Source organism: Schistocerca cancellata, chromosome 7 (assembly GCF_023864275.1).
Source record: "Schistocerca cancellata isolate TAMUIC-IGC-003103 chromosome 7, iqSchCanc2.1, whole genome shotgun sequence".
In the NCBI taxonomy this organism is placed as follows: Eukaryota; Metazoa; Arthropoda; class Insecta; order Orthoptera; family Acrididae; genus Schistocerca; species Schistocerca cancellata.
Window position 1 is genome coordinate 572,468,708 of NC_064632.1, and position 22,419 is coordinate 572,491,126.

Genomic DNA, 22,419 nt, shown 5'->3' on the forward strand with positions numbered 1-22,419 from the left:
AGCTTAATATTTACTTGGTTATATTGGTATCTCTCAAAGAAAATAGTTATCTTCATTTGTAAGTAAAGAACTCTGTTAACAATACATTGGTACTTGGCACACAGCTTTACACTTAATACTGCTGTTTGCCACGCAGCAACATAACTTTTCAATTCTTGAATCTGGATATTCAATTTGTAAAAAGAATGGCTAATAAGGTAACTTTTGAATTATTTGGATTTCCTGTCTCTTGCTTTATGTAGAGCAGATAAATCCAATGGGTATGTTGAAGAAGGAGGCAAAGTCTATGTGGAAGTTATTTTTGTGTCTTGTACTGGGATTGTGTAAATGACAATAGATAAATAAATCCACAGTAACTGGAATACCAACATGCTGAAGAAAAACTCTATGAACTTACACACGAACCTACTACTTTACACAATAACCAACTGAAAGGCAAATGCACTTTAGAAAACTATAAAATTCTATCGAATTACACAACAGTTTGGTTGGTTGGTTTCAAGACATGAGAAGGGACCAAACTACGAGGTCATCAGTCCCTTGTTCCTAATAAAACAATGCCACAAGTGTGAGAATAAAACGGACGAAAGATATAACACAAAACGGAAAGAAAGGAAAAGCCACAAGAAGGAAGGGAAGGCAATGAACACTAAAAGGAACAAAAGAGGACAAGAAAACAACAGAGATGCTAGAAACAGAAGAGAGTAAAACATGAAAGCAGATTACAGTGGCTGTCCAACCATGAGAATAAAAAGGGGAAGCCAGCCACTCTGCAACACATTAAAACCTCCACCCTAAAAGCACTAGGGTGGAGGACACGAAGGGACAAAGGACATGCGCTAAAACCAACATAGAAGAATAAAACCCACTCTCATGGATAAAACGTAAAACTAAAGCTGCTGTGGAGGCATTGTGGTCCAACACCGAAGGCAGGGTACTGGGAAAGTTAAAAACCTGCCGCAGAGCGGTTGAAAGGGCAGTCCAGCAAGAGGTGGGCGACTGTCATTCGGGAGCTACAGCAACACTGAGGTGCGTCCTCACGACGGAGTAGGTAACCATGCATTAGCCACGTATGGACACTGTGGAGCCGGCAGAGGACAACTGATTCCCTGCGAGAGGCATGCATGGAGGACTTCCACACATTCATAGTTTCCTTAATGACACGCAGTTTGTTGTGCGTGCTGCTATGCCATTCTGTCTCCCAAAGTTGGAAAACCCTGCAGTGTAAGACAGAATGCAGGTCAGCTTCGGAGAGGCCTATCTCCAGAAGCGGTTTCCACATTGCCTTTTTGGCCAGCCTGTCGGCGAGTTTGTTGCCGGGGATTCCGACATGTCCTGGGGTCCACACAAACACAATGGAACAGTGGGAATGTTCCAGGGCATAGATGGGCTCCTGAATGGACACTACCAGAGGGTGGCGAGGGTAGCACTGGTCGATAGCTTGTAGGCTGCACAATGTGTCAGTAGACAGGAGAAATGACTCGCCAGGGCATGAGCGGAAGTGCTCAAGAGCACGAGATATGGCCGCCAGGTCTGCAGTGGAAACACTGTAGCCAACTGGCAAGGAGTGCTGCTCAACATGTCCTCCATGAACATATGCGAAGCCTACAGGACCATCAGCCATTGAGCCGTCGACTCAAACCACTTCAGAGCCCCGGAACACGCCAAGAATCGAGAGGAAGTGACAGTGGAGAGCGGCGGGGTTAACGGAGTCCTCAGGGCCATGCAAAAGGTCCAGAAAAAGCTTCAGCCGAGGCGTAGACCATGGAGGCGTACGTGAATGGACCACAAGTAGAGGTGGTAAAGGGAAGGACTCCAGTTTGGAGAAAAGGGACCGCATGGGAACCGCTATCGTTGGCCCCGATCTGGGCCGCCGATGAGGGAGATGGACTGCCGCGGGCGGGAAAAGGAGACTGTAATTCGGATGCTCAGGGGAACTTTGAATGTGTGCTGCATAACTGGTGAGCAGTTGCGCACGTCTGATCTGCAGTGGAGTGTCACCAGTCTCCAACAGTATGCTGATCACCAGACTCGTCCTAAAAGCTCCTGTCGCTAATCGAACTCCACAGTGGTGCACAGGGTCGAGTAAATGCAATGCTGGAGGTGCTGCCGAGCCATAAACCACACTCCCATAGTCAATTCCGGATTGGACAAGGACTCTGTAGAGCTGCTGCAGCGTACAGTGACCTGCACCCCACTTGGTGTTGCTTACGCAACGGAGGGCACTGAGGTGCTGCCAGCACTTCTGCTTAAGCTGACGAAGGTGAGGGAGCCAAGTCAATTGAGCGTCGAAAACCAGTCCTAGGAATTGATATATCTCCACTACAGTGAGTGGATCATCATTAAGATGAAGTGCGGGTTCTGGATGAATGGTACGGCGCCGACAGAAGTGCAAGACACACGACTTTGCAGCTGAAAACTGGAAGCCGTGGGGTAGAGCCCATGACTGCACCTTGTGGATGGCTCCCTGGAGGCGCCGCTCAGCAACAACAGTACTGGAGCAGCAGTACGAAATGCAGAAGTCGTATGCATACAGGGAAGGTGAGAGCCTGACGGCTGCTGCTAGACCGTTAATGGCCACTAAAAATACAGACACTCACTACATAGCCCTGCAGGACTTCATTCTCCTGGATATAGATGGAACTTTGGGAGTCACCAACTTGGACACAGAAAGTACAGTGAGACAAGAAGTTTTGGATAAAAATCGGGAGTGATCCCCGGAGACCCCATTCATACAATGTGGCAAGGATATGATGTCGCCAAGTCATGTCGTATGCTTTACGTAAGTAAAAAAAGACTGCAATCAGGTGTTGCCGCCTGGAAATGGCTGTTTGGAAAGCAAACTCGATGGACGCAAGATTATCAGTGGAAGAGCGACCGTGACGGAAGCCGCCTTGACATGAAGCCAGCAAACCAGCACCCAATTTCTGACATACCATACGTTCCAGCAGCTTACAAAGAACGTTGGTGAGGCTAATGGGCTGATAGCTATCCACATCAAGCGGGTTTTTACCGGGTTTGAGTGCTGGAATGATGGTGCTCTCCTGCCATTGCGATGGAAAGATGCTATCACACCAGAGCCGGTTGAAGATGACAAGAAGATGTAGCTTGTAGTCAGATGAGAGATGTTTAATCATCTGCTGTGGATGTGATGAGGCCCAGGAGCTGTGTCGGGGCAATGTACAAGAGCACTGAGGAGCTCCCACTCTGTAAATGGGGCATTACAGGATTCTCTGCAGCGTGTAGTGAATGAGAGGACGTTCCCTTCCAGCCTCCGTTTGAGTGTGCAAAAGGCTGGGAGGTAATACTCTGACACAGAGGCTCGAGCAAAGTGCTCGGCAAAGTGCTCGGCAATCGCGTTTGCGTCCATACATAACTCGCCATTTATGGTAACACCGGGGGCAGCTGTTGGGGCCTGGTACCTGAAAAGACGTCTGATCTTTGCCCAGACTTGAGAAGGTGCCGTGTGGCACCCAATGGTGCAGACTTATCTCTCGCAACACTCCTCCTTCCATTGTTTGATAAGGGTGCGAACACGGGCACAGAGCCATTTAAAGGCTATGAGGTGCTCCAGGGGAGGGTGCTGCTTATGCCGCTGTAGAGCTCACTGACGCTCCTTAATTGCTTCAGCAACTTCCGGCGACCACCAAGAGACTGCCTTATGCCTCGGGCATCCTGAAGAGCGAGGGATCGCATTTTCTGCCACAAATGGACTCGCCTCAAAATGGATGAATGTAACATGTAGAGATCCACAAGGTTTAGTAATGAGTCCGCTGTTGGTCTTATCTGATGTAAAGTTCACTTATATCAGATACGAACTTCCAATGACTTTTTAGAATGGTTCAGAAACTGTGTTGTTTGCTGATGGCACAAGCATACTATTAAAGTTTGTGAGTGTGACCTTTGGTTTCTGCTATAGAGGTAAGATTCCATCCTTGTAAAACAGATGCCATTAATATTGTAACACTTTAGTCTCTCAAGTACAATTTTGTGATCCAAATGGTCAAAGACTTGGCAAGGTCACAGCATAAATCAATAGGGTAATTTTTCTTGCTTAGTTCTGCCAGGACTTGTTTGTGAGGTCTTTCATTGCTTCCTCTGTGGATAATTCTTTATGAAAGCCAAACTGAGAGGCAGTCAAGTCCTGCTCAGATTTATGAGTCTCTTTTCCATCACAGGTCACTTTCACAAAATTTTTTGAAAAGATAGTAAGGAGTGAAATAGGTATGCAATACAGGAGGGTTAGCATATTTCCAGTTTTATTAATTTGTGAACATACAGTATTTTTAAGACTGTCATTGATTGTTTACTGAAGGTAGATTCAGGGTAACCCTACCAAGCCAGTACATTTCAATGCTAACTCAGTTAGTGATGAACTGTTCTAGAGGGGAAGTGAAAAAGAGACATTAGCCCAAAGTGAAGGTGAAGGGAGCATAGTCATGAGCTCTAATGGGGCAGAGTGATCAGTTCCTGGGATCAGTTTATCAAACAATTACAGGATGTGCTGGTAAATCAGCAACGTGTTCATGGAATCAGTGTATCGAAAAGGCTGCCAGCTCACCACAATTTCGAGCAGCTTCCAGAGAACACCAGTGAGACTAATTGGGTGATAGCTGTCCATCTCAAGGAGGGAGGTGGGGGGGGGGGGGGGGGGTTACCCAGTTTCAGTACCAGGACAATTACAGTTTCTCACCAATAAAGCACAGAGGCTCCGTGGCTCAAACATAATGCAAAGCAAAATGTTCAGTGACCAGGCCTGGGTCAGTGCAGTGTAGACAACACCATTCAGACAGATATCTGGTACACCTGTGATGGACTGGTGTCCACAGAGGCACGGAACCTTTGCTCAAACCCGGGACAGAAGGCTACACCATCCAACAGTAGCAACATACTGTTCTCAGCATTTTAGCTCTTGACATTTTATGAGGTGGCAGACCCAGGCACAGAGCCATTTAAAAGACGATGAGTTGCTCCATCGACAGATGTCACTAATGGCATTTTAGCACCTGTCTGCGATCTGTAATGGCCACAGTGATTTCAGGGGACCACCAAGATACCATCTCCTGATGGGAAAGTCCTGACAAATAGCAGATTGCTAAGTCAGCTGCTGATAGAATGGCTGTCGTTGCTCTCTGAACAGCCCCACTTATACCTTCATGTGGTGGGGTGCTAAGGGCAATGGCAGACGTAAAGGCATCCTAATCAGCTTTGCTGAAAGCCCATCTGGGTGGACGCTGAGGCGACTGACATCAAGTGAGGATCAAGATGCTCAGAAAATGATAACTAAAACAATAAATTACTGATGAAATTATTTAATTGGGTAGATACAAAATCTACCAACAAGTGGCAGCAGAACACACATAAAAGACTGTTGTGACTGGCACGCTTTTGGAGCCAGTGGCTCTTTCTTCAGGCATAAGAGTTGAATGGGAAGGAAGAAGGACTGGAGAAGGAAAAGGACTGGAGAGGTCTAGGAAAATGGGTAGATTTTGGGAAAGTCACCCAGAATGGCAGGTCAGGGGAGACTTGCCATACCCCTCCCACAGTGGTAATCCACTGTCCACCAAACCTACACAATATACTCATCCATCCCTACACAACCCCTGCTCCCAACCACTTACCTCATGGCTCATACCACTGTAATAGATCTAGATCCAAGACCTGTTGTCCCACCACCACCTACTCTGGCCTGGTCACAAACATCACCTACCCCATCAAAGGCAGGGCTACCTGTGAAACCAGTCATGTGATCTACAAGCTAAGATGCAACCACTGTGCTGCATTCTATGTGGGCATGACAACCAACAACCTGTCTGTCTGCATGAACAACCATCGACAAACCATGGCCACGAAACAAGAGGACCACCCTGTTGCTGAGCACACTGCCAAACATGACATCCTTCATTTCAATGACTGCTTCGCAGCCTGTGCCATATGGATCCTTCCCACCAACATGAGCTTTTCTGAACTATGCAGGTGGGAACTTTCCCTGCAATATATCCTACATTCCCATAACCCTCCTGGCCTCAACCTTCATTAGTCATTGTCCTCTCCCAACCAGCCTCTTCTCTGTTCCCATTACAGCACTATGCAGCCCTCATTCCTCCATCGCACACAGTCTTTTTACTTCTCTCCTTTTCCACTATCCTCCCCTTCCCCTCCCCACCTCTCCGCTCCCTCCGTCTAACCTCCTGACTGCACATAGCTGGCCTACCCTCTTTTTTCCAACTTGTCCCTCTGCACTCCCCAACAGCATGTCTGTCTGTCTGCCTGCCATGCCTACCCTACTACGCCTCCCCCTCCCAACCCCAGCCTCCTCCTTACCCCCGCCAAGTAGCCAATCTCATCATGCACCAGTGCTGCTGCTCACAGTGTAGCCTCAGTTGCCTGAGACTGCAGTCATGAGCTTGTGAGTTGCGTTTGCATGAGTGTGTAGGTGTGTGTCTGGCGTCTAATTCTGACGAAGGCATTACTGGCCGAAAGCTATTATTTATGACAGTCTTTTTGTTGTGCCTATCTGGGACTCAGCACCTCTCCTATATCGTGAGTAGCCACTTTCCTTTTCACTATATTGTTCCACTCCATACTGGATTTCCCATTGTTCAAATCAGATTTATAGTTTATAATACATTTAAAAAACAGGGGTAATGTGCTATTTATTTTATAGGTTAATCTTCTCTATGGATAACAATTAGTTAAAAAAACTATTTTAGTTCTGCATACATACACTTTATAGAACCAAAAGTAAAATCAACAGTATGAGAAAATGAGTTTCTAAAAGCACCAGCTTGATTTCAAAATGTTCGGGCAAGTACAAACCTCATGTTTTTCTTGATACTCTGACATATCTAGACGAATAAACCCTCCTGGTTTCCCACGATGCAGGTATGTTGCAAGCTGCTTGGCTAATTCAGTTTTGCCAATTCCAGAGGAGCCAAGAAAGAGAAACACTAGTGGATGTTCTTCATCAGCCCAACCATTCTCTTTCCGGCGAATAGCTGCAATGACAATAGTACAAAATTTAAGAAGTCTGCACCTGGAACCCCCACACACATGTACACACTTTTGTCATACGTGAATGAATCTGATCTGGAGATATTTAAGTCTGCACCACTGCACATGGTGTACACCCAGTTGTACTTGACAATGGTATGACTATTGTTTTCCTACTACACAGAAAAACTGCACACAAAGGATTCATGGATAAATTATTCTACAGAAAGTCACAATGAAGACAGTGAGCTGAAATCAACAAAAATATTCTTGAGTGTTTTACATGTATGTCATCAATTAACATGTTAGTCCATCAGATAATCATATATTTCTCATTGTGACAGCCTGTAGACATTTTATCCATTTTTGTCCATTATATTGAGAACTTGGTAACGCAGATCAATAAAGATACAATAAATGTTTACAACCCTATAAATTCTCCTGCTTTGATGATTTAAGTCATTGCATTAACTGTTTATTTTCTTCTTCCTAGTTCTAATGTGTGGATTGGTGGCTAAGTGTCATTCCAACACAGGTACCAAACTAAATTGTGTTTTGGTTTGGGGGTATATGCTATTAAACTGTAGAATCTCCTACACACTGGACCCATGTTCAAGAAGATGACAGTTAAAACCTGTGTCCAGACATCCACATTTAGGTTCTCTGTGATTTCCCAACATTGCTCCAGGTAAATGCTGGGATGGTTCCCTTACAAGGGCATCATCGATTTCCTTTCTGATCCTTGACACAATCTGGGCTTGTGCTTCATCTCCAATGACTTCAATAGAACCATGCCTAGTATATAACTTTGGCCTGATTGCAGCTTTACCTTACTTATGTACCGTAAGCTCAAAATATACATTTTAACGTTTTCTGGAAGTTAATACTCCCATTTCCTGCAATGAAACACTGAAATTTCATTTACTGTAAGATAAGCTGTAGCTATTATTATATCTGAAAGCTATCCCAATGAAGCTGTGACAGAGCTGCACACACAAACGGAGCTCTTAGTTTCTTTCACTATGAATGTAAGACATATGCTTTTCTTAGGGAGATACGCCAATAAAAAACAGCCATTTGAACAATCAGGTAAAAATACATTATGTAAGTTACAAAAAACTTACCTTGTTTGTTTTGTTTTGTTTTAGGGTGCAAAAATAACTAGGGTCATATGAGCCTGTGTCAGAACTGTAGAAGACAGCTAAAAATATGGATGTGGAGAAAGGTCTATAAAACATGCCATAGAGAAATGGAGGTCAAGAACTAGAGATTAAATGTCCTTCGCCATATTGCTACGATGGATAAAAAGTGAAACAGCTGTCGCATTGTAGCTCAGACAGCAAATACAAATGGGAACATAAGCAGTTAAAAGAAAAAGGGCATTCCGTCAGGAAATATGGACTGTCAAAGGCTGAGGGCAATGAGCACAAAGTGATGGGGGAGGACCACTTAACAGATGGTGATGACTAAAAAGACACTGCCTGATAAGCACCCTAGCTAAAATGATCTCCACATGGCAAGAGGAACAAGAGGTGGTTTCCAAGCCGCTGGGAGAGGCTTAATAATCTGGACCTTGTTCCCATGAAGGGAGGACCACTGGTCATACCAAAGTGACACCGTCTGCTGACAGACAGCAACACAGAGATGATCAGAGGGAATGTAAGAGCTAGCGGGCTGAGGTACAAGGGCTGCAGCTCTGGCAGCAGCATCAGCGGCCTTGTTTCCTGTCAGACCTACATAACCAGGAACCCACATAAACATCACAGTGGCTCCCCAAGAGTGAGCAAGTGACAGCTTTCCTGGGCATGTTGCAGTAAGGGATATACAGCGTACAGAACACAGAAGCTTTGATGGGCACAGAGAGAGTTGGAGCAGTTGACACAATGGAAAAGCCTATGTTGCCTTATGTACTGCATGGCCTGATACAGGGCAAAGAGCTCAGCTGTAAATACTGAGCAGTGTTCCAGCAGCCGATACCGAAAAGCGACAGTACCAATGATGAAGGCACACCCAACACCACAGTCAATCCGAGAGCCATCAGTGTACAAGAAGGTATTATTGTGAAGTTCCGTGTGAAGTCTGTGAAACTGAAGGTGATAGAGTGAGACTGGAATAGTGTTCTCAAAAAGTGAATGAAGGCCAAGGTGAACATGGCTCGCCGCATGAAGCTAAGGTGGTGAAGGGTTCACACCAATCTGGAAAGTGGCAGGTGGCAAAAAGTTAAGCTGCCGGAGCAAGAGCCAAAAGCGAAGTCCAGAAGGGAACAGAGAAGAGAGATGTGCCCAATCGAAGAAGTCATCGAAGAGGGAGGCAAAGGATGGGTGGCCATGCATGGCAGACAAATGGCATGCATATCTGCTGAGGAGAGAGTCACGGCAGTAGGACAGCAGTAGTTCGCCAGCTTCTGCATACAGACTCTCAAGGCAGCAGTGGTCAAATGGTGGATAGTATTGAGACGGTGTAACATGGACGGATGTGCTGATGCATAAATGAAATACCTACAGTCAAGTTCTGAATGCATAAGAGACAGGTACAAATGGAGGTGGGTGGTTTGATCTGCTCGCTAGGAAGTATAACTGAGGACAGACGACACATAGGACATTGAAGGATTGCTGCTAGGTAAGACACATGGGAGTATCCAGAAAGTTTCCTATTGAGCATGAGCCCCAGGAATTTTGTAGTTTCAACAAATGGAAGCACAACAGATCAAAGATTTAAAGATGGTGGGAGAAACCAATTGCGCCACCAGAAATTCATACAAATGGTTTTGTTAGTAGAAAAACGAAAGCCATTGTTGATGCTCCATGACTAAAGAGGATTGAGACATCGCTGAAGATGTTGCTCAATGAGGCAGGTCCATGGAGAACTGCAATAGATGGCAAGTTGTCAACGGAAAGAGAGCCAGAGATGCCCGGCTGGAGACAGGCCATTATAGGATTAATGGTAATAGCAAAGAGGATGCTGCTCATGATGGAGACCTGAAGCACACTGTTCATCTGGAGAAAGGTGTCTGACAAGGCAGAATCTACATATACCTTGGAAAAAAAAGCCTTTAAAAAATTGGTGAAGGAAACGGGGCATGCAGCCAGGGATGCCCCACTTGTAGACAGCTTGGAGGATACCAGTCCTCCAGCAGGTGTTGTAAGCTTTCTCCAAATCGATAAACATGGCCAAAGTCTCAGTTTTCTGCAGAAAAGCGCACTCTAAATCCACATTGTGCAACAGTTAGTAAATTGCGAGACGTGAGCCACTATACCAGCCAGGCATGAATCATACGTTCCACCACCTTGCAAACACAGCTGGTGAGAGAGATGAGATGGTGGGAGCATTTGTCCTTACTGGGCTTAGTTATGGGTATGCCTGTGGCCTCATGCCAGTGTCTGGGAAACATGCCCTCTGCCCAGATGCCATTGTACATATGAGGGGGAATGTGCTTGCCCGCAAGAGAAAGGTGCTGCAGCATCTGAATGTGAAAATCATCTCACCCTGGTGCGGAGCATCGGGATGAGGCGAGAGCATGATCTAGCTCCCTCATAGTAAAGGTGGCATTGTAGCACTCACTATTCTGGGAAGAGAAGGGTATCACCTGAGCCACCTCCGCTCATTTCTGATGGAGGACGGCAGGATGATAATGAGAGGAGCTTGAAATCTCCATGAAATGGCAGCCCATGGCATTGGAGATAGCAATAGGGTCCACTATGACATCATCTGCTACTGTCAGGATGGAAATGGACATTGATCCCAGAGAGCCATTGCATGTTGCTCCACATGATGGAAGAGGAAGTGGAACTATTAAAAGAACTAGTGAAATGAAATCCACTTAGCTTATATGCTATAGGAAAGAGCAAAGCCTCCAGTTGGCCTTAGAAAGGTGCCATTTAGGTGAGCATGTAGGTGGGGTAGGGGTCAGCAATCTGATGGCACAAGGGAAATGGTCGCTCGAGTGCCATATGTGTCAGAGAGAATGGACCACTTGAGATGATGGGCAAGCTGGTCATTGCAGAAGAATAGGTCCACATGGGAATAGCTGTGAGTGAAGTCTGAAAGGAACATGTGTGCTCCTGACTTAAGGCAGATGACATTAAGTTGATTGAGAAGGTCAGCCAAGAGAGCACCTCACTGACCAGTTCTGGGTGAGTGCCAAAGGGTATACTGCATATTAAAGTCACCAAGCAGTAGAGGGGTGAGGGAGCTGCCCAATAAGATGGAGTAAGTCTGCCCTGGTGACACCGAATGACGGAGGGATGTAAACGGTACAAAGGAAAAAGGTCAAGTGAGGAGGAAAAATGCGGACTGCAGCAGGCTCGAGCTGGGTAGTCAGGGAGATGGGTTGACAATGGACGTCATCCCAGATGAGCAGCATGACACCCTCATGAGATGGAATGCGTTCCTTTGGAGGAAGGTCAAAGCAGACCAGGAAGAAATGTGAGAGCTCAAAGCAGTCGTGAGGACGCAATTGTGTTTCCTAGAGGCAGAGTACAAGTGGATGTTGTGATTCTAAGAGCAAGTCCTCTTTGTTGGCTTGAAGGCGGCGAACATTCCATTGGAGGAGAGTCAGGACAAAGAAAAAAATGAAGGGGTATCACCCTGGCAGCTGTCAAGTGCCAGCCTTCGTAGACTCGCTGCTACAGGGCACAGAGGCAGGACGATCCTGCTGCATGAGGTCTACAGAAACATCAGCAGTCTTCTTCTGTCAGTTTGCGGAGTCCAGGGCAGAAAAACGGTTGGTGGTGCACACTAGCAACACGGAGGTCAGCTGGGCGAGGGTATTGTGTCGACACCGTCGAGGAGGATCTCCGGCTTGGCAAAGGAGAAGACCGTTTACCTTTGTTTAACTTCGTGGAGCCTTTCTGGTTTGCTGAGGAAGACTCAGATGTTTGTTGGCTGGAGGGATGTAGGAAGTCTTCATGGGAGTATTCCTTCTGTCTATTCTACCAGCCTGTTCAGTAGCAGGTGACTTCACCCCGAGAGGTGAAAGTGGTGGCTTGTTGCACTGCTGGACGATTTCACAACCGTGGTGCTAAATTTGAGGTCACGTCTGCATGGCCATGTCCTTCGTGGAGCGAAATGTAGCTATAACAGTACTGTAGGTGCCAAATGGTAGCATGCAGGTTTTCCTACTAGCTGACAATTAAAAATGATCAGGTAAGGCATTTTTTCCTTCACCCAGATCTCGTAGACAGCCCTGTCATCGAGATACACGGGACAATCTTGGGAGGAGATGGCACGGTCACCGTTGCATTTGATACAGCGGGGAGGAGGAGATACAGAATCGCCCTTGGGAGCATCCCTGCCACAGGTTAATGTACGGTTGTCCTGTGATAACATCATGGCCTTCTTTGACGGAAGCATCAATCTATCAAAATAAGAGTGCATGTGGGCACTAAGGATGCATTGACTTTTTTCATCACCCAATGCATGCAATGACACCCCAATCAGAGAGGTACGTTTGGATTTCTGCCTCAGTCAGCTCATTGAGCAGCCTAATGTAAATAACACCATGGCAAGAATTCAGGGTTCGATGGGCCTCTACACAAGCAGGACAACTGTGGAGGAGTGAAGCTGCAAGTAATTGTTGTGCTTGAGAAGAAGTTGTCTCCAAAAGCAAAGCACTATTTCATAACTGAGAGCAGGACTTCACAGGACCAGCAATTACATCAACACCTTTCTGAGTAATAAACAGATTTACCGTAGCACAGGACTGACCATCTCCAGTATGTGAAACCACAAGGAACTGGGGTGCAGCGGGGAGGGTCTTTAAATTGTTAGGCTCATTCTGTTTATGTTTAGTATACGTTGACTGAACATGATTGGCTCATTGTGAGAAAATCCCCCTTGATTGCCAGCATCTCCAATGGCATGCTCCTTCCAACTGGAGGTCCACCTCAGAAAGGGGTGCACCCACCTTACGTGATTATTCACACCTCAGGTCACACCTCCCGAACACCTGAAAGAGGGACCAATCAGCAATGTAGGAAGGTAGCAGCTGAGGCAGTCACCCCTCCCTGGGTCTGGTCTTTACCAGTGGGTAAGTGTTAAGCCTAACTGTCAACCTAGGGCTGGGAATTACGCATTACTCAGTCACCTGTTACGTGTCAGATATGTGGGCTTGCCTTCAGGAGTGCGCAGGGAGGAAGAAGAAAAAGAGGAACCTCAAACACTGAAGTGGAGGAAGGATAGGAGAAAGGGAATGAAGAAAAGAAAGAAGGAATGAAAGACAGTGGAGAGACTGTTCTGATATTGGCGACTGAATATGTAGAACACATTTCCAACAACATTCCAGACATGTTCTCCAAGGGAGGGGAAAAAGAATAGCAAGAGGATAGACATGCAGCACGTAAGAGAAAAGATGCTGCAAAGACCCCATGGTAGCCAAGCACGAACCCACCAAAAAGTGGTGAGACCCTGGGGGGAAAATACCATACCTGATGCAGTTGTGGTAATAGCACCTTCTTGGCCAACTATATGTTCCTTTAGACGCTGCTCTAAAGGGAACTTACGGCGTTCCTCAGCCTCTTTCTTCCTCTGTATCTCCTCCCACTAAAAAGAAAAATCAGTTTCAATACATGTACTGTGTTAGTCTTGCAAAGCAAGGAATCAAGGTACAGTTACAGCTAAAAATAATCAAATGTAATTTAAAATGAGAACTCTACTGCATGTTTAAGTCAGGACGATATCTATTTCTCAAGCTAAAGACAAAAGAACAAGTGGATCAGGCTAAAATATAGTTTGATTGTCCTATACATCTTTCTATATGTCTTTCTTGTTTGTATCAATATTATTCAAGGACATGAATGGCTGATGGCTACAACAGCAGTTACCATTATGATTGAGTAGCAACTAAATACGATAAAAGTCCCATAAAGCTCCAGAAATGTTTTTCATGCCATGACAAGGGTACTCTCATAAAACCAACAAATATCAACCTGAAATGAAAATCCTGTTAATCTTGATGAGGAACTCTTGTTCCTTAACCAATATTTCCATGATGAATGACATGTCTGCTAAGATTAAACACAATATTAGAATGACTAAAGAGACAACACTATGGATATGCTCGAAAGCATGCAACACTGCTTGTAAAACTTCAAGAATTTGTATTAAAGAATGGAAAATCCAAGATGGAATAATGACAATGTCACAAAGTAAACTGCAACCCACTGTGCTGCTTTCTACGTGGGTGCGACAACTAAGAAGCTGTCAGAACGCAAGTATGGACACCAATAAACTGTGGCCAAGAGACAGCTGGACTACCCAGTCACTGAACATGGTGCCTAACCCAGCGTGCAATGACTACTTCAGAGCCTGCACCATCTGGTTCCTCCCTATCTCACTTAGGATTTGGTAGTAGAAGTATTAACAATCAGATCGTGATCACTGCTCAAGCCTTCCTAGCTTGAAGTGTCAAAATATGTATGTTTCTGAAGTGTGTTTTAGACTGTTGCTGAGAAGACTGTGTATCTTCTGACTGCTAATTTCAATGTGTTTTTCCTTAATGCTTTAGATATTTAAGGAATTTTGTGTAAGTTTATTCCTTTGGTAATGAGCTTCATAAACACACTTGGATAGTGACTATGTGTATCATGTTGCTGCACAAGCTGTATTAGATTAGATTAGATCGGATTAATACTTGTTCCATAGATCATGAATACGACACTTCATAATGATGTGGAACATGTGCAATGACACCCCAATCAGAGAGGTACGTTTGGATTTCTGCCTCAGTCAGCTCATTGAGCAGCCTAATGTAAATCATACTGGAGCCGCAAATTATTGTCACCACCTGTTTGTCATGTTTACTGCCTTTAGACAGTTCTGTACATAGTATTTATTGAGTTTTTTTAAGGTATTTGAGTGAACCATTACACTTTATTGCCTTGTCGATTAACCAGCCACCATTCATGTTTGTAAGTTTCATCACGAATTAATTATCACCTCTTTTCTCTAGATTGTTTCCAGGTATGCTTAAGTTTGCCAAGAGTACTGGGCTAGTCCTCCTTACAAATTATAATCATTTTTATGGTATTGTTACATGGCTACAAAATGGTGCCCATTTTTTATGGGAGGGGCAGTCACGTTTGTTTAATGCCTGCCTTTACTTAGTATGTTTTGTCTTGTTTGGTTTAGGAAAGGTTAATGTACCCTTCTGCTGTTTTAAGATAATTATTACACTTTGTTGTCTTGTTGTGTGAGACATCATCATGATATTAACCCTGTAACTGCGAGTTTCCATAGCGATTTATCACAGTAGCTCCCTTGTAAGTGCTTAATTTGTCAGTGAAATAATTGCTGCTTTCCCTGCAATATCAGGCGCCTTTCCAACAGAAGGCTTACTGCATGGCTCTGTGATACATTTGGATGCACACCAGCTTAACTGTTTATTCTGACCTGAAATCTGAACAAAGTTGCCAGTGTTTTGACATTGTGTGGTCTTTCATCACTTAAAGGAAACTGGATCTTGTGACAGGACCTCAAATTTCAGTAAACGTTCATGTGTGTGAAGATCTGTTTGTGTCTATGTTCTGGAGGGTCACAGCCTTTGTACTTGGGGTGACCATTTGTTTGAATCCTGCCTCGGGCATGGATGTGTGTGATGTCCTTAGGTTAGTTAGGTTTAAGTAGTTCTAAGTTCTAGGGGACTGATGACCTCAGAAGTTAAGTCCCATAGTGCTCAGAGCCATTTGAACCATTTTTTTGACCATCTGTGAGGAGCCTTGAATTTTCTGGTGATGTAGGGGCGCATTGTCAGCCACTGGGTGGTTTGTTTAGAAGCAGTGTTTGTTGTACGTGTGAATGCTTTCCTGCCTGTTAAGATGCCCCTTTATTAGTCATTTTCTCTAACCCAAACATTTATGTTTCCTAATTCGTTTAGATAAGTACTGATGTCTCTGAATAATCTGTTCTGAAACCAGAGTTAATGATTTCTAGTAACTTTTCTTAAAGCTAGCACTGAAATTTGTTTATTTGTTCAGACAACAAGGATTAATATTTTTATAAATGATAATTAATTGAAACCTTCAGCTGCCAACAGGTGTTGTTGACATACCTCGATGGGGAGAGCTGAAAATGTGTGCCCTGACCAAGACTCAAACCCGGGATCTCCTGCTTACATGGCATACGCTCTATCCATCTGAGCCACCAAGGACACAGATGAATAGCGTGACTGCAGGGACATATCTCTTGCACACTTCCCGTGAGACCCACATTCCCAGCTGCCCACAATCTACATTCGTAATGTTCCTAATAGATATTTGCCGATCCACTCATTAGTCACGCACACTAAGGTGACGATTCCTATAAGAGTTCGGGTAACCTGTGCGTATTCGCACAGATGAAGGTGAATGGCCAGGTAGCCATTTAACTATATATGAAGATAGTAACTATTCTCGAAAGAACAAATACCATTGATGACCCTGCAGATTCTCTATTAGGAACATTACGTATGTAGATTGTTGACAGTTGGGAATGTGGGTCTCACGGGAAGCGTCAAGGGATATGTCCCTGCAGTCTCACTATTCATCTGTGTCTTCGGTGGCTCAGGTGGATAGAGCATCTGCCATGTAAGCAGGAGAGCCCGGGTTCAAGTCCCAGTCGGGGCACACATTTTCAGCTGTCCCCATCGAGGTATATCAACAACACCTGTCAGCAGTTGAGGGTTTCAATTAATTATCATTTATTCTAGAGAAGCTGCACAGTCATCAATGGTATCTGTTCTTTTGAGAACAGTTACTATCTGCATATAAAATATTTTTATAATTTACTGTAAAGCAGGCTTTTGGGTGACACTAACATTTGATTCCGAACAGAGTTATTGTCTTTTATAATTTTTTCAAAGGAAAAATCACTGTTCTGCATTAACCTGCCAGGATGAAAGTCTAATAAATGGAATTAAAAATTAGTTGGGTCACGAATGATGTTCAGTATCGTGTTGTCTCAGTCCTTCTGATCCCAAGGCAACCAGGTATGGAGGCCATGTATCAGCTACGAAAGGCAGATTTAAATAGCACACCATCCATAACGACAGACAAAAGCAGATCAAAATCAAAACCAGCATAATGGCAACTATGCAAGATGCATTCAGGGTGCTGGATCTTGTGGGGTGCATGAAAGATTGTGTATCGAATACTGCAAGTACAAGAAATTTCTTCACTTCAATTGTGTATCACTACAGTGGCAAAGTGTGCCGTGTAACTGGAAAAATGTACACATCTTTCCAATCCAGAAGTGTGGCAGAAAAGCAGCACAGAACTACAGATCTATTTCACTGATACCATTAAGTTGTGGAATTACAGAAGTTATTTTGTGTGCGTGATATTACTGCAGACTGAACAACTCGTCTGCAGAAATTAATAAATTTTTGCAAGCACTAAACATGTTCTGCTTGTTCATGACATTCAGAACACAGAAGGTAATTCAACTCAGATTGATGTTATATTTCTTGGCTTACAGGAAGATTTGGATTGAAGACTTCTTACTGAAACACGTAAATTGTTCTTAACTGAGAGACAGTTTCAAATGAAAGTAGTGTCCAATACCTAAGGTTAGTGTGATAGGACTGCTACTGTACACAATACATATAAATCAACTACCAGGTAAAGTGGATAGCTCTCCGAGGCAAATCACAGATTTAATTACTTACAGGGATGTAACATAATCAGAAAATTGTTATGAACTGCAGGGAGACTTTAAGGTGACCAGCACATGGTGCAAATATGCAAATTAGTCTGAACACAAATAAAAGTAATAAAATGCGAGTAAATATGTAGAAAGACCTGGTAATGTCTCACAACATGATCGGAAACCAATTACAGTCATCAACTATAGAAGACTATCTGACCTTCGTGATTCAAGTATTCATACATGAGTGAGGTAGATTATAAGTTTTATTTGAGCAATTCTGGAGTGTTATTTCATGACCTGGAATCCTTAGAACATCGGATCGGTTGAACAGGAGAGAGAGAGAGAGAGAGAGAGAGAGAGAGAGAGAGAGAGAGAGAGAATTCAAGTATTGTCTTTTATAGGATACTATACATTTTATTCATGCCATTTTAATGCTATGCCATTATTTCACGAGTAATCATATTGATGGTAAAACACACACCTTCAATTTCTTTTACTTTGTTCTCTTCTGCCAAGTTGTTTTAACTCAGCACTGCTTCTCCTTCATTACAACCTTAAATTCATCTGAAAGGCACCCAAGTACTTGTCTTTACTGTAGAACAGATCAATACAAACTAAATTACTGACAGCCGGAAAGCAATTTCTTCAGGGTGAGTCTCCGTGACACCCTACAGTGACCGGAATCAAACAAAACCACAAACAATTCAAGAACCAGTGGAGACTAGACACCACAAGCCACCAAAGGGTAACAGATGGACAATGTGAGACAAAGGGAGACAATGGAGATGGCATGACAAAATAAAACGTCCAGTGGACAAACCAAGATAAAAAACTATGATGATGTCAATTCAGAACCAACACAACAATGCATAGCGAGACCGATACAAGTGCTGGGGAATCACATTGATCGTGGGGCTGCTGCATTGCCGGCTTTCAAGGGAAACCGTGCATGCAGATAGGCGGGCACATTGGCCAAGTCTAGAAGTTGGCACTTGTAGCAGTGAATCAACACTTGCAGATGCAGTCATGCCACCTAGCGACTGTTGTCAGCAATTTACATGTCATCCACTGGGCTTCAAATGCATCAGGCTGGGTCACCAGATGCACAGCATGAAAGCTATTAACTTGTATTCACTAACCTTGGCAGCATGTGTCTCGAGGACATTGCGCATCTGCTGTGTACGAGCGTAGGCAGCTGGTGGGTGTCCTCGGTCATTCTCCTGCGTGGGGTCGGCACCGTGCTGCAGCAGTAGCTCCACAAGCTCCTCACTATCAGCCAAGACGGCATAATGCAATGCAGTGAAGCCACGGAATGAGGCTCGGTTACTCAGCATGTCATTGAATTCGTCCTCTCGCTTTGCAAGCACTAGGCACAGATATGGAATTCAATTAATAGTAACAACTGATGTTCAACAATATTCATAAAATGAAGGAATTTTATCAATTGCAAGGTACAGCTTTATATTTTAAGTGCAGAGACAAAAAAATAGTAATTATTTGTCTCTTAACATACACTTACTAATCATCTGATTATGGTAAAAGAGATACAACAAAAATTAGGAACATCACTCACTCATACAAAACTTTAGGCTAAAGAGATTGGGTTGTAGTCTAAAATTAATAGTTTTATTGATGAGAATGAACATTTATATTTATATACTATGAGTAATGATCAATGACATTCTTCTTAAATGAAGAATTTGACCTTCATGAACATTCCATAATAAGTGCCTGCTGCCTCTTATTACACAAATTCAAGCATCATTTTATTCACATGCTAAACAAACACTCCACTGAAAAGTGTGTCATTTCTGTGGTGGAGTCTTATGCAGTTTCTTTTGCAGTAGATGATTATCAAGAGGGAGCATGCAATTACCTTAAGTGGACAATCAACATGATTTTTGTGAATAGTTTTGATATGCTGTATAAAAGGATTATTTCATAGATGTAAGGTAGGGTATTATTGAAAGTTCCAGGTTTTTAGATAACGAAAATCTGGATTCTTTTGGATGTATAGCACACACAACTTTTCTGATTGTTTTCTAGAGTATAGGTAAGATATTACTACAGCATCCTCAAAAAAACAATGCCAATGATGAAAAATAACAATCCTGTGCAATTTTCCATGAGTCCATTCCAGTGGCATTGGATAATACTTACACTGCAAAAGCAAACCTACATATTCATGAGGTAGGTAATCAGTATCAGTTGGCTTCTTATCTAGATAGTCCTAGAAATCTGACAAATCCCACTTCTGCTATATCATTATCTTTACAGCTTAAGTTAATCTTCTTACAGTTTCACTTTCATGTCTTTAACTGTTCCATCTGCATTTCTGAAGTGTTTCACGTCAGCCTGTTTAGCTGAAATCCTGTTTCTAAGTGTATTAATGATGCAGTCAGTTTTTTTTTTCTGCTTGAAAATTTTCATTTATTGCAGATGTATCATTTGCTAACAGAACACATTAAGAGTTGACATATTAAAATAAAACAAAGAGGGTAGGACCAAGAATAGAGCACTGAGGAACACCTTGTATTACTGTACTTAATTCTGAAGGATAATTTACTCACCTGTCTAGTATACTGGTATACTATACCGCACTGTCCCTAACCCATACTTATCAGTTTTACGGATCAGCAGGGTGTGGTTTACCGGGGCAAAATCTTGTGTGAGGATGGAGAAGATTTCTGGATTTCTGCTACTTTATTATCCTTGTATAGTGATGCACTATTTTTCTCAATGGTTTTATTACTCACGTTTTTTCCTTACTGGAAACAGAACTGGTATTCTAAAATAATTTTATACACCAAAATCTGATATCTGGGTAGCATCTATCTTCTCACATACTTTTGACAAGACAGGAAGAAAGATACGGTGATAATTACCAGTATCTTCCTCACCCATTTCTTGTCAAGTTGTTTTATTTCTGCACATTTTAATGTTGTTGTTGTACTTATTGCTATTTTGTGTGGTCCTCTGTCTGAAGATTGGTTTGATGCAGCTGTCCATGCTAGTCTATCCTGTGCAAGCCACTTCACCTCTGGAAAACTACAGCAACCTACAACTAATTTCAGGAAGTGTGTTGGAATTTATGTTATTTTCTTGAATTTGTTATTGAGTGGAGGGGGCAGTTAATTTGCCACTTGTAGAGTAATAAAATGGAATAACACAAAATGAAGAGTGTGATACAGGCCATACTGTAGTAACCGATACTAAGTCCTGATGTAAACACAAACTTTCACAACTGAATGAGCACACTTTGTAACAATATTAGTCAATGGAATTAATGAAACCTGAGATACCTGGAACTAAATAATAATCAAATACAGTAAAAATTATGATGAAATATTGTTTCCATCTGAAAATATGTTACAAATGTTAAAACTTGTATTTACAAAAGTCGTACACAGAAATCTGCTTTCAATTATTGTTCAACTATGTGTAAAGATCCAGGATTTATGTTAGTATCAGAATTAAACCCGCATTTAAAAAGTTATAAACATTTCAAAATCAAACATTATTATGAAAATATATTTCATGTATTTTGATAACAATAACTGTGATATGTTGGTACGTTAATTATACTGAAAACATCAGAACAAATTATACGTTCAAATTCTGTAACTTTTGAAACTCATTTCAACTTGTAATTGTAAACTGTAAAATTACTATTTGAAACCATTAATGCTTTTATATTATGATTGTTAAACTATACATAAGTGCTAGGGCAGTAGTCCCGACATAGCTAGTATTGTCTCAGATTTTGTAGAGCCAATGTTATGTCATCTTTGTAGAACAAATAAATAAGTTATTAAGCACATTTTAGTTTCAGATACATCATTTATTAGAATTCGTTAATCGAGATGTTTCAATCCTAATCTTACAGAGAGCTTAACACTTTCTTACAGGTGGAGATGTCTGAAGCGATGAGAGAGACACCCAAATTGTGATCACCAGGAAACAGAAAGTGAAGTATCTATTCTTGGGAGCCACAAAAGAGAGATATATTTTATATTTCCCCTCCACCTATGCAGAAGGCAGAATCACAGATATATCCTTAAATTAGATTTGGGGATGGGAGTGTCAACCATTTCATATGAAAGAATGCCCTGGCTAGCTCATCTGCGCAGTCATTTTCTAGAACGTCAACGCCTGCATCTAAAGGAATTATGATCCTGGCCTGTAAAGTTTGTATAATAGCACTTGGGTGCCATAATTCAGGGGCTCATTTGGAAAGAATACTGTCATTATCTGGTGGCTGTTGAATCACTGCATACGAGAGCTTCTTGAATGGAGCTAATTTTGATTTATATGAAGGTTCTAACAGAGCTAAGCTCACCACACAAAGTATTAGTCACCCTTTGTCCACACACAGATGAATCGTCATTGAGCCTTTACAGATGATGCAAAAATCAAGTCAGGTGCTCAACTGTGCACTCACTGCACTACATGATCATGAATCAGTGGTGATCAGCAAGACATCTGTGTATCAAGTGAACACTGTGTGTAAAAATGCGTAAAAGCAAGGATGTGACAGAGTGGTAACAAGGGGCAACCGTGTTTGGCCACGCCTATGGCCTTACAGTGTGTGACGTTGCTGGATTTGTTGGTGTTTCATGGCGGACTGTTCAACATAACTACAAGCAGTGGTGTAGCACACATGGCTATGAAACATGATGTGGCCAAGGCCAGACTGGCCCTGGCAGCTAGTGACGGGTCGTGAGTGTGTGAGTTGCATTTATGTGAATGCATGTGTATATGTTGTCTATTTTGGAAGAATACTTTCTGGCCAAAAGACTACAAATA

General features: G+C 43.0%; 1 protein-coding gene across 1 annotated transcript in view; it reads right to left on the reverse strand.

Moving 5' to 3' along the window:
* The window catches only part of LOC126091975 (caseinolytic peptidase B protein homolog), an 81,936-nt gene that overhangs the window by 26,731 nt on the left and 32,786 nt on the right, over positions 1-22,419 (reverse strand). The window contains exons 4-6 of the mRNA XM_049907334.1: positions 18,753-18,979; positions 13,419-13,533; positions 6,820-6,998 (exon numbers count right to left, since the gene is read on the reverse strand). Coding sequence (XP_049763291.1) covers positions 6,820-6,998; positions 13,419-13,533; positions 18,753-18,979 — 521 coding nt within the window. The remainder of the gene's footprint in view (positions 1-6,819; positions 6,999-13,418; positions 13,534-18,752; positions 18,980-22,419) is intronic.